The sequence below is a fragment of the Elephantulus edwardii genome, unplaced genomic scaffold, assembly GCF_000299155.1.
Source record: "Elephantulus edwardii isolate Elephantulus edwardi_28Jun2011 unplaced genomic scaffold, EleEdw1.0 scaffold00003, whole genome shotgun sequence".
Classification (NCBI taxonomy): Eukaryota; Metazoa; Chordata; class Mammalia; order Macroscelidea; family Macroscelididae; genus Elephantulus; species Elephantulus edwardii.
Window position 1 is genome coordinate 24,060,964 of NW_006399753.1, and position 13,214 is coordinate 24,074,177.

Sequence of the window (13,214 nt, forward strand, 5' to 3'; positions counted from 1 at the left end):
CCATTACTTTCTTAGATTTCACTTTCTCTTGGAAGCGTTCTTGCACATCCAGTCCTAACTAAAAGGCACCTCCCACATTTTCCTATGCCAGGATGACTTGTTTTCCCTTACTCCTGCAACTTTAGAATGTAGGTACCATTCACAGCAAGTGGAAATGGATGTCTTTTTTCTCCCAAATATAGTTAAAGATGCTAAATAAAACCAGACTTGAAATGACCTTCTATTTCTGTCACTTAACTTTCTATACAGCTCTTATTAAAACCTGAGAGGGCTTCTTTGTTGCTAGCAGATGCCAGCCAGTTTGAGATCCACTTGATAAAGTTAATTTGAGCTGATTTCTACACACAAACACTCCCCCAATCTTCCTCAGGACACTAACAACCTGATAGAACTGCAGAAATTCAAATGTATTCACCTCCATTCATCAATACAGTTATTCTATTGAAGAATAAAAGATCAAAGTATTTCAGTAGCATTTCTTCTTATAAGTTGCTGCTGCCCCTGGTTCTTTAGCTCTCAGCTATTTATCATGTATTTTCATCTCAGAGCCTTCATTACTTTCTTAAGGAGATTGTTAGGGGCCTAAAACTGTCTAACAAACAGTAATGGCTTGAAATGCCGGCATTGGTACCCTGGTTTTTAACCTTGGCTGCACAGTGGTTTCAAATAGTGGTTGATGGAGGGAACTGAGGCCTGAATCCTATGCCCAGAAATACTGATATCCATACTGTAGGGGTGGTGATGACTCACTGGTAGAACTCTTGGCTCCTGAGAGACATAGAGCTGATTCCCAGGCACTATAGCTGATGCACAGCTACCACCCACCAGCCTTTTTTCAGTGTATTATTTTGTATGTTGTTGTGAAGCTAAGCAAATGTCAGTGGAACTTCTAGACCAAGACAGACTAGGGACAAAGGCCCAGTCATCTACTTAAAATTATCTAATGGATCATAATATCCTATCTCACTGTGCATGGGGTTGTTATGAGTAAAGAACAATTATTCTTCTTGTTGTGTACAATTGAGTCAAACCAGACTCACAGCTGGCTCTCCAGTAGACTTTCAGAGGCAGTAAATCACATGGAAGGAAATGGCCCATCTTTCTCCCATGGAGAAACTAGTGAATTCAAAACCCAACTTCGGGTTGGCAGCACAACTCTGTTCCACTAATAACAGGTGCCTCGTGGATTTGGGGATTTGGGAAGCACCTCTTGTGATTGCAGAGATCTGGAGGCATAGTGGGTAAGGAGCTGCATTGCCAACCCATAGGCTTCACCAATTGCTCCATGGGACAAAGACCGCGTAGGGTGGTCTCCTCCAGTGCAGTTCACTGCCTCTGAAAACCTGCTGGAGGGTCAGCTCCAACACCATTGCTTATAACAACTCAGCCACGGTTGAGTAGTATTGCATCTATAGATTGTTAAATCTCATTTTTTTTTCTTTCTCTTCCCACCACAAGTAGAAATATTTGCTCAACATTCAAAAGAACATTATACCCATATACCTAAATATGGGTGTTAGCTCATATTTTGTATTATCTGCTTATATATGAAAACCAGTAGCCCAAAATATGGGTGTTAGCCCATATTTTGTATTATCTACTTATATATGAAAACCAATAGCCCAAGGAGTTAAGGATATTGGTTGTATAGAAAAGAGCATTTATTTTTATCTCTGCTCAATGAGATATTTATCTTCATTTGACAGATAATAAGTGAAATATGAATTTCATTGTTGGCATGGCCAGAGGCAGGAAGATCAGAAACCTTTTCATGATGTTTAACCAAGTAGTTAAGCATAGAAGGCATTTCAAATCAAGTGTTATGTATTTGGGGTTTAACATATTAATATTCTTTCTGTGTCATTTTAAAGCCTTGAGATAAGCCTTTATAAATGCTTTTTAAATCATCTCTTAATTGCTTCTCTACAGTTTTACAAAGTGGGTGAGTCTTGCTTTCCATGTGTAAAGTTTTGAAATCATATTAGTGAAAATATGAAATAAGATACACTTAATTTACCCTTGGAGGCAGAATACAAGTTATAATTGCTTGTAATTAGCATTCTGTTGGTACACATTTACATGTGTATTATAGATTTTAGTGACTGAAGTTTAATAACATTATATGTAGTAGCTAGATAGAAATCATAGAAGCATTTGAAAATTTTCTACAAAGAAAACAAAACAGCTAAAACCCATGGCTGAGCTGTAGTGACGTAATCAGTAAGTTGTGCTACTAACTCAAGAGGCAGCATACCTATGATAGTGCAAATCCACAAGTGACTCTTGGAGAAATAGGGGCAGGATCCTCCTCACATGATTTGTTGTTGTTGTTGTTGTTGTTGTTATGGTTATGTGCCATCGTGTCACGTGCAACTCATAGCGACCCCATGTACAGCAGCTCTGAAGCCTGCCCTGTCCTGAGTCGCTCTCACTGACTCCAAAACACCTACCCCCATTGCCCCAGTTACTGAATCAATCTATCTTGTTCAGGGTTTTCCTCTTCTGTGCTGTCCCTACATTCTGGAAACTCAGTGGAAGGTCAGCGATCAGTTAGTTCCAACTTGACAGCAGTGAGTTAATGAGTCATTGCTGTTGAATCAATTCTAGCTCATAGTGACCTACCCAATAGAACAGAATAGTACTATCTCACACTAAGGAGTTTTCCAAAACATTTATCTTTACAGGAGCAGATGGCCACCTCTGTCCCCCAGAGCTGCTGATGGGTTTAAACTGTTAACCTTTTGGTTCACAAAGACTTTAACCATTGTGTGATCAAGGCTTGTTCCTGAGCCACTGGAAGACCTTATTTTAGAATTTCTCTGCTTCAGCATCACTGAGGCTATGTGACAGAAGCAGCAGGAAACGCTGGGCTCCACTGAAGTCCCTTTTACTTCAGCACCTCCTTTTGTTTTGGTTTCTCAACACACTAATGCAATTTTGATAGTCTCTTCTGTCATCCATTTTGATTTTTTCTTTCTCCTCTGTCTTTGTAATGACCTTTTGCTCGTTAGAAACTGAGGAGGACTTTGAAACACTTGGAAGAGAAGATCAAGAACTACAGCCTTCAATATGGATTACATCTCATCATCAAGAAAACAGAGGTCCTCGCTACGGGCCAACGGACAGCATCATAATAGATGGAGAAAGAATTGAAGCTGCCAGTGATTTCATCTTGCTCGGATCAACAGCCAACACCCTTGACACCAGCAGTCAAGAGATCAGAAGATGTATTGCATTGGGCAAGTCTGCTGTCAGGGACCTCTCCGAAATACTTATGAGCAGTGATGTCAGCGTGAAGACTAAATCTGACTTAGTCAGGCCATGCTCCCTTCAATCACCTGGTGCACATCTGAGAGACGGACAGTGAATAACGATGACAGAAGAAGAATTGATGCTTTTGAGTTACAGTGCTAGAGAAGAGTACTGAATACACATGGACTGCCAAAAGAACAAACAGACTGTCTTGGGGAAAATGCAGACAGAGTTGCCCCTTGGAGGCAAAGATGACTTTTATACTCTGGACGGGTTGCTAGGAGAGGTGCTTTCTTGGGAAGAGACTGGCATACTTGGAAAGATAGAGGATCAGAAAAAGAGACAAAGACCTCCAGTAAGATGGATTGACACAGTGGCTGCAGCAGTGAGCTTAAGTATGCCCGAGATGATGAGGGTGGCACAGGATAGGACAGGATTCAGGTCTGTTGTTCATAGGGTAATTATGAGTTATCCTTCACTTGAAGGCTCCTAACAGCAGCAACAGCTGAGGTCTAAGCTGTCAGACTCTGAGTGGTTGGAGCATAGGAATCTACTTTCAGTTTGCTTTAGGTGATTCTGTTTGTGGACCGTGGACCTAAAGAAAACCAGAGCTGTGCTTTTTGAGAAGCACTAGAGTAGAGCAGTGGTTCTCTCGTTCTGCTATGCCTTCTGATTACCTGTGAAGCTTCATCTCTTGAGGTAGAAACAGCCATTAGTATGTCTTATTCCACTCCAGCGATTCCAAAGTTCAGTCAGGTTTGGGGTGGAGAGGATTCTTTTAACTACCTTTAAGTCAATTCTAACCTTTGTCAACTCTGCATCCAATTTTCAGGAGGGAGAGTTTGTTTTATTCAGAGAACAGCATTTTTGCATAGAAACATAAAAACCAAATAACAAACTATGGAATTGCAGACAGTTTCTTGAAAATTAATTAAGCATCCTGACACTTAAAGGAAAACAAATGGCTGTATTTGTTGTCAGTAATAAATTCTACCTTTCAAGTGCAAATTAAAATTTTGAAAAACTCTTATCTGCCACAAAGTTTGACAGGACATCCTCCCACTACTCAAGTGTCTCACAGCTCCTCAGCAGGGAACAAGCCACATCTTCGAGACTGATCCAGAACTTGGTATTGATACTGTGTAATACAAAATGTCAGCAGTTAGAATTCCATGTAATTCAGTGATGCTTGAAAATCACCCATGAGTAAAAGATTCATTCAGAGTAAAATACAGACATTTACAGACTTCAGTGTACCAATATAAGAAGTTCAGTGATACGGTTTCAGGTCCACATTGCTGCTAACTTTTGAGGATCCACCACATGGTAATTTTGGGTCTAAGAACAGAGAAGAATATTCAGAATTATCTGGAAAGGCCACTATTCCTTCACCCCTTTTTCAGTTACATATTTGTGTGGTCATGGTTTTTTTTCAAATAAGATCCAGAAACAATACATAGCAATAAGGTAAATACAGAAGTTGCCGTGAGCATCCAGCTGTCTTCCTTTAAGCAAAGCATCAAGGAGATTTGTAAAACAATGCCATTCTTCACAGTTTTAAACATAGCGATTTTTAATGAGTATTTCACTTTTGTTAGCATGGAATATGTGTAGTCTTGTGAGTTTAATGGATTAGTAAATCAACCTTTTTAAATTTTTCACTTTTCATTTATAGAGCTGTCTTGTACAGTAAATATAATTCATGTAGACCTAAGATTTTAGAAGTCTTCAGTAATTTTTTTAAGGAGACCTGGTAGTGTAGCATGCAACATACTGTGCTTCTAACCAAAAGTTCAGCAGTTCAAATTCACCAACCACTCCAGGAGAGAAAAATGAATTGCCCCAAAAAGAAATACCTTCAGAAACATGATGGAGAGTCACTGTGTGTGGCAGTCATTTTTCTAGTCATTTTTTAAGTGTTTTGAGAACTGCCCTTTGGTGGGTCTCTGGTCCCTAATTTTTGAGAAAAAGAACCCATTGCATATTGGCCATGTTTTACAGTAAGGAAGGAAGAGATATGACTGACACTTAAAGAACATCCAGTCAATCTGGTCAGTGCATATTTTCCAGGAACTGAAACATTTAGGATATCTGTGGGAGGTGAGGATTTAGTCTGGGGTAAAAGTGATCACTCCAGAAGTTCCCTATGTGATAGGTGCACGTCAGCCTCTAGTTTGATCACCCACTCTCTTTGTAAATTGTCCCTTCCATTAGTTTTTACAAAGGAACAGTTTAAAATTTTGTGAGTAGCCAGTTCAGACACTATGGTGTCATTTTAACCTACAAAAATTCACATTACCTAATTTCTGACATGACTGAGATGCGATGCGTTGACCTCTTTGTGGTCAGCAGCAGCATAGTTGGTCCTCAGATGTTTATCAGTTGCCGGGTTTTTGCACATTTATCTCTGCCACACCATTCAGGGGTTGAAGCCAAAGATTACTTTAGAAAGAAAAAAGCAGGAAGACTTGGGAAAATAAGTAAAGAAACAGTGACAATGGAATGAGAAAATTAATAGGGAGGTGACAGCTAAAGTCTCAGTATGCCTAATAGTCACCAGAAAATATCTCAGCTGGAATGCCTTCAATACCTACACCACTTTGTTCAAAGTGATAAGGAGAGGAGTGTTTCTGATCTTACCGCCCTTGGCAGTGCAAGCAATGAAAAGGACGTTTCACTGAATATCTTCTCTGTCAACTAAAACTAAATAAATCCATTCACTAGACACAAAAGTAAGGGTTTTTTTATCTTAATACTAATATTCCTACCCTTTAGGCTACTGGTTTCTTATACAAACATAACTACTCACACTGACTTATTTTAAGAACAGTTACTTTAAAATACTCAGTTTGTGTGTTCTCATTTTATGTATGTTCTTATTTTAAAGGAAAATACAGGCGTTGGCAGGAACCTGGTTTTGTTTACTGTCTCTAAGAACACTCTACATACACATGAGCCTGTGATGATCAGAAAGGGCAGTTTTCTTTTTCTCATGAGAAACTAATTGTTATAACAGTAGGTTAGCAGGAATTAGGTCCAGAAGCGATCCCTAAGATCCTTTTGTAATTAATCACCCATCACTAGTCATTCATCAGACTTTCTTTTCCCCACTTACATAATGTCCAGTTCTGATATATACCATAGCATGAAGAGTCATTTTGGAATGGTGATCTAAGGATTGTATTTATATAGACAAAGGGAAGGGGAGGGAAATGACTAAGAAGGAAGATAATGCTTTAAGAATTAGGACCAGTGCACAGCTTGATAAGCAATGAGTTATTTCTAGTTCCTTTAGAGCTTGAAGGCACTGTGGTGGCCTAGTGCATATGAAGTTGAACTGCTAACTTAAAGGTAGCACCTCTCTGGGGGTTCCAGTCCACCAGCTGCTCTGCAGGAGAAAGATAGGCAGTCTCTTCCTGTGCAGTTTACAGCCTTTAAAAACCTGCTAGTGGGTCAAATATGAGTCCATACTGATTTGACTGCAATGAGTTGAGTTTAGAACTTGAGGTTAAAAAAAAAGTATGCGACACGTAATTTTGACAAATACAAGGCAATAAATTCATCCTACACTATCACAAACAAAATTCTGTTTTGGAAGAAAAATTGCAGTTTGGGGCCCTAACCATAGACCAAAGAATTGTCCTTAAAATAAAACTCAATGTGAGTAGCTGTGTTAGTATAAAAGTTAGCCATTCCATCATGTTTTTGTTGTTGTGAGCCTTCAAGTTGGAACAAACCCATCGCTGACCCTCTGGCGGGTTTTCAGAGAGAATAAATTACACAAGAGGAGATTGTCCACATTTCTCCCACCATGCCCTCCTAGGTGACCACATTTTTATGACCGTTTTTGCAGAGATGATTTTGGTAAAAATAGTTAATCCTTCACAATAGACTTAAGCTTATTTTCATAATACTCTTTATTTTAAAAAAATTCCATTTCCATTGCTGTGGTTGTATAATCATTTAATATCATTTTGGTCAGATGACCAGGAATGACTGATCCTTGGAGAAGGGCATCATGCTTGGAAGGATAGATGGACAGCACAGTAGAGGAAGCCCCCTTACCTCGATGATACGGATTAATACAGCAACTGGAGCAATGAGGGTTGCTGTGTCGGAATCCGTGAGACTGGCTAAGTGGTGATCAGCTACCAGTATCAACCATTCTGAATAAGGCCAAGAGAAATAGTTCCTGATAAAATGGGGGAATAATATATAATGGGGCCCTCAAAATCTTGAAAAAATCCAGACTTACAGGAATGGTTGACATTGGAGAATTCCTTGAGACTATTCTCCTGAGATGCTTTTTAAACTTTGAATTGAAACTTTTCCTGTAGTCATCTCTTAGCTAAATTAGATTGTCTCACAAAATAAAGATACTTAGCCTTGAGTCCTGTGCTCTCGTAAAAATCCACCTACATGAGACCAAATGGGACCACAATGCCTCCCTCCAGTCTGCTACCCACCACCTGAAAACCAGTATTAAAGATAGAGGGTGTAGAACAGTATGTAGAAGACTAGGGAGCTCTGGTGTCCTAGTAGGTAGGAAGTGTGCTGCCAACATTTTGAGCCTGCTCCCAGTTCAGCTCCACCACCTACCCCATAGGAGGAAGATGGGCAGTCTCCTCCCATATAAAAACCTGCCAGAGGTCAGCTGTGAGTCGGTTCTGACTCAATGGTGTATAGCAACAACAGGAAGCTCTGGTGACATAACTATCAACAGTGGCAGTCGTCTCGTGATTTATAGCCTTGGAAACCCAATGGAGGGTGAGCTATGAATTGGTTCCAACTGAACAGCAGTGAGTGAGGGGGTTAAAAATGAGACATGATCTATGACTTTACTGAATCTCTGTCACCATCTTGGAGACCACTAGAGAGGATTCCTTATATGTTGTTGTTGTTTTGTGCCATTGAGTCTTTTGCAATTCATAGGGACCCTATGCATAATAGCTCAGAACCCTACCCCATCTTGAGCCAATCTCACTGTCTCTGACACACCTGCCCCCATTACCCCAGTCACTGTGTCAATCCATCTCATCCAGGGTCTTCCTCTTCGGCACTGTCCCTCCACTCTTCCAAAATAGGAAGGTTTATATTAAGGATTTTGTTTTACTCTCTTTTCTCTTGTTCAGGAGATCTGTTCAATAGCCGCATCCCTGACTGACTAGTTGGCCTGGCCTTTCAGTTGTGGAGAGCTTGGCTGTATTCTCATTAGGGGATGTACACCATGACTAATGTGACCACCATCATTTAACTTTTGAAGGAAATTCCTTGGGCAAACAGAGAAGAGCAACCAAAAAGGGTTTTACGAGGTGCCTCATTTCCTGACCATACGTTGTGGGAGTGAACAAAGAAAAGGCAACAAAAGGGTTTATTCACAAATTTTCAGAGCAAATGGGAAGGAACAACAGAATAGTTTGAAGAGGAGCCTAAAGGAGTTTTGGTTTCATAAAAAAGCTAACATCATTACTGCTAAATCGGGAGACAGTTCTTTTTGCCTAAGGTGTAAAAAATTAGCTTCACATTATTATATGGTGTTATAAAAGGTTCGTTTTCTATCAGTTTACATCTGTTGCAGAATGGTCAGAAAGAGTCTCTTCACACATATGAAGAATGCACCCATGTCATTAGCATAGGGATTTGCCATTGGTGTAGAGAATTACTATAGAGGTGAGAAAACAGTATTTTCTAAGAGGGGAAAGCTTGTTAAAAGAAATATCACTTTGTTCATTGATAGTCATAGGTTTGGGGAGCAGTTTTTTAGGGTAGTGAGTGATTGTTTTGTTTTTTATCAGTAGTTTAAAGCCATGAGACTGACCTGTATTTGCTTCAAAGGATGACATACCCTTTTTTACACAAATAACTTGTGTCGTATTTTGGGCCTTGTTTTGTTATTGTGAGAGAGAGAGAGAGACAGAGAGAGAGAGAGAGAGAGTGTGTGTGTGTGTGTGTGTGTGTGTGTGTGTGTGTGTGTTGGTTGCTGGCTTTGCCTTCCACTAGGGTATTTTTATATGCACACTATACCTCTTTCTATCTGTCTGTCTCTCTCATAGGGGAGACATTGCCCATCTTTCTACTGCAGAACAGCTGATGGATTTGAATGCCCTGCCTTTGAATTGGCAGCACAAGCCCTTACCCAATAGGCCACCAGAGCTCCCTGTGCTAACATAGCATACATAGTATATTTACAAAAATATGTTGAGGTAGGAAGTGGTTGGGGGGTGGGATGTGGTTATTTCTGTAACAATGCAGTATTACTTCCATTCTTTTTCTGTTTCTGGAGGCATGTCAAGCAGATTTCCTACAGTAGAAATTAGGTCTCAGTAGTCGTTCATGGGAGTGATTCTTGCACCCTTCTGGAGGTGTGTAGTGACTGGCTGAGCTTACAGCTGCCTTACAATGCACTTGTTGGTTAACTACCTGAGGGCTAACCCCTCACTCTGGCAGACCACATGCACACCAACCATCAAATGCTGCCCTGGCTGAGCCAGGCGCATGGTTCTTCATGGATAAAGCTGTTGTTGGCTGATTTTCTGAAGTAGGTCTCTAGTTCTCCCTATCTAGAAGCCCTGCTGAAACTTACTTAGCACCGTTGATAGGTGGTGCTTACCAGCCATTAGGGGCATTGGCTGGGATTTCAATCTGAGCCTCCTGCATGAAGACAAGAATTCTGCCAGGTGAACCGCGTGGGCCTCCTGCCGCGGCACAGTTGAGTTTTCACTCCAGTGGAGACTGGCTAGCACTGACGGTTTGTTTCTTCCTTTTGCAGGCTTCTGGATGTGATGGGTCGGAGATCCCTGATGAAGTAAAGCTGATCGGGTTTGCTCAGTTGAGTGTCAGCTGATGTCTGTCCCTGATGTCACCCTCTTCTGTCATGCCCCTCCTCACCACACACCCCGCAGCCCTCCCTCCCCTTGCCTCCTTCCCCTCACCCCCTCACTCCCACTTCCCAGCAAAATCACAAGATTGTGAAGAGGCCGGCTTAGACAAAAATGGGATTTAAAAAATAATAATTTTGTTTTCAAATTTGCAACACTCCGAGTTCTGCTTTCTTCTCTAGCAATCCACAGTACAAGAACAAGCAAATGCCACAGCTGCACGACTGTTGCTAATTTTTCCAAAAGCTATTTAATATTCCTAGCAATCAGTTTGGATGTCCCTTAAGTGAAAAGAATCTGAAACACACTCAGGTGGTCCTATTTATTGGCAACAAAAGGAATTTTCTATCAGAAGCCCATTTTCTTCTTTCATTGTTAAACTTTCTGTTATAATTCTTTAATTGTATGTCTGAAAGTACAGCCTCTTTTATGTTGTATTTAGAAATTAATATACTTATAAAATTAAGATTTATTAGCCAAACTTGAATTCTAGTTTTAAAACTGACTGTGAATTTTATTTTTCATATATTTATGCATTACACACCTTATCAATAAGAAAAAACCAAGTTTTTTGATTATAAGCTTCTTGCAGTTAATCTTTATTTAAACAACAAAGTTTCAAGTCTATCTTTGGAGTATTTGTAACTTCTCATTTTTGAAATGACCAAATTAGGAACTAGGATGCTTTACCCTTTTGGTTCATTCGCCTGAAATCAGTTCACAATCTGATTGCCTCCTGGGAGTGGGAGGTGCCTTGCAGACTCTCATATTAAAAATGTGCCTGAGGCTGCTTGATTCTGGAATAGTCTCAGATTGAAAATGTCTTCTCCATAAAGTGGCATATGTAAGTTTTGCTTTGTTTGGAATTTAGAATGCTACATAAGATGTTGCCATTCTATTAGATTGTTAACTACCTACCCATCTCTGATTTGGCTTCTCCTTAAGTGGTAGGATTTGTTGTTCTCACAGTGATAAACTTGAAAATACCAGAATCTTAAGTTTTACTTGAACTTCTGCGGAATACCCAGCTGGAGTGAAAAATAATAGAAGGGGTTTTGTGCAATGACTAAAAGGTAAAACAAAACGCTGTTGAGTTTCAAGGATAAATAAATACTTTCAACCCGAGTAGCCCTCTGCTTGACTATATATTATGGAATTAGTAAAACCTTAGGATTTTCCAAATTGGAGTCTAAACTGTCAGGGAGGTGGGCTCCCGGGATGGTACCATTGCTCTTTCCTAGCTAACCCTAGATACGGCAGCTCTTTAATGTACTTTAAAAAGCAAATATATATTACTAAGGAAAAAGTTCTTTATAATTGCCTCGTCATAATTGTTAAGGTGTTCTAGAGCCATTTGCATACAATTTAATGTAATTTCATTCCATTCTATTGTTTACACAATGATTATTCAAAGATGACTGCAAAGGTAAAAGGAAAATAAAAGTGTATTGCACAAAGAGATGGTGTTATATTGTTTCATTTCTTCTTTAGATATTATCTGCTTGTCCCCAGTGATATTTAATACTTTCCTAAAATGCCTGGTAAGAATTAACTAGTAAAAAAATCACCCCAGAGGAAGAATAAGGCATCCATCCAGTCACAGAGAATTGGGTTTGACAAATCTCAAATTAGCTTGAGGAGAGAATGAAAGGCAAACATTCACACTCCATGTAAATAGACATTCATTGAATTAAAGCCACAGGGCTGCAGGGGACAACTGGAAATGGATTTTTCCCCAGCTGCCCCCTCTAGCCTGGTGAGTACTGAGGCTGCCCGTGACTAAGTCCATGACCCCTCTCTGAACTCTCTGCAGAGCTGGACTTCAGCGCCCTGGTTTCTTAGCATCCTGACCACCTTCTAAGTACTCCTGTGGACCAACCAGTATAAAAGAAGACCTTTGTCTTCCACTAGAAAGAAATGAATAAAGCTTACATAAAGAACTGAAGAACTCTTGTTTTATAATAATTTTATATTGTGGTTGTATAATCATTTAATATCATTTTTTAAATACCTGTGAACTCATATCTTTCCAGTTGATACTTGTGGTAGTTTATATAGATGTATATAATCTCAAACTCTCTTCTTCTCCTTTTTCTCTCTCCTCTCTGTCTCTTTCTTACTCTCACTACCTTCGAGTCAGAACTGAGAGCTCATCCTCTAAGACTGTAAATTCTACAGAATGAGATTGCCCACTGGTGGATTTGAACTACCAGAAAGATGCCACTGAAGAAATGGTTAGCAGCACAACTACCTATAGGCTACATCACCAGATATAATAGAAAATTTTTTTTTTCTTTTTAAGACAAAGCTCAGGATGAAGTAAAAATAAGAATTGGTTAAAAAGATGAGTAAAGTCAGTAAACAAAAATTCACTTCATGTTTTCATGTCCCATCAAAGTGAGTATGACTCAGCAACCCTCTGAACTACATATCTGAACCTTGTCCCGTCCATCCTGGGCCATCCTTATCATCTCTGACATGTTTGCACCCATTGCATCACTCACTGTGTCCATCTCACTGAGATTTTCCTCTCCTTCACCAACCTTCACCTTTTCAAGCATAATGTCCATTTCCAAGGAATAACCCCTATGGATTACATACCCGAAGTATTTGAAACAAAGCTTTGGCATTTATTGCCTTCAAGGAGCACTGTAACTGTACTTTTTATAAAATAAATCTGTTCTTTTGGCAGTCCTTGGGATATTCAGTATTCCAGCACCACAACTCAAAGGCATCAATGACTTGTTAGCCATCCTTATCCTTTGTTCAACTCTCAGATGAATAGCAAGTAACAGAAAAGACCATAACATGAATCAAGCACACCTTTGTCTTTAGGCAGACATCATTTGTTCCTTAGGATTTTGAAGAGGTCCTTGACAATGTACTTTTCCAAGGCAACACGTCTTTTGATTTATTGACTGCTGTGAATTTGAATGAGGTGAAATAGTTGACAGTGTCAGTCTTTTCTCTATCACTCTCTGACGATCTTCTAATTGCTAGAAAAGCACATAGATAGAGAATGCACTACGTGTGAAGAGCTAAACCATGTAAGGTGAAACCTTTTCTGGACTTTTTATTACACTT

At 39.7% G+C, this 13,214-nt stretch overlaps 1 protein-coding gene across 1 annotated transcript in view; it reads left to right on the forward strand.

Annotated features, from left to right (window-relative positions):
- The window catches only part of STK39 (serine threonine kinase 39), a 431,767-nt gene extending 420,176 nt beyond the window's left edge, over positions 1 to 11,591 (forward strand). Inside the window, exon 18 of the mRNA XM_006879325.1 lies at positions 10,022 to 11,591. Within this exon, the coding sequence (XP_006879387.1) occupies positions 10,022 to 10,096 (75 nt within the window). The 3' untranslated portion in view covers positions 10,097 to 11,591. The remainder of the gene's footprint in view (positions 1 to 10,021) is intronic.
- The last annotated feature ends 1,623 nt before the right edge of the window (positions 11,592 to 13,214 follow it).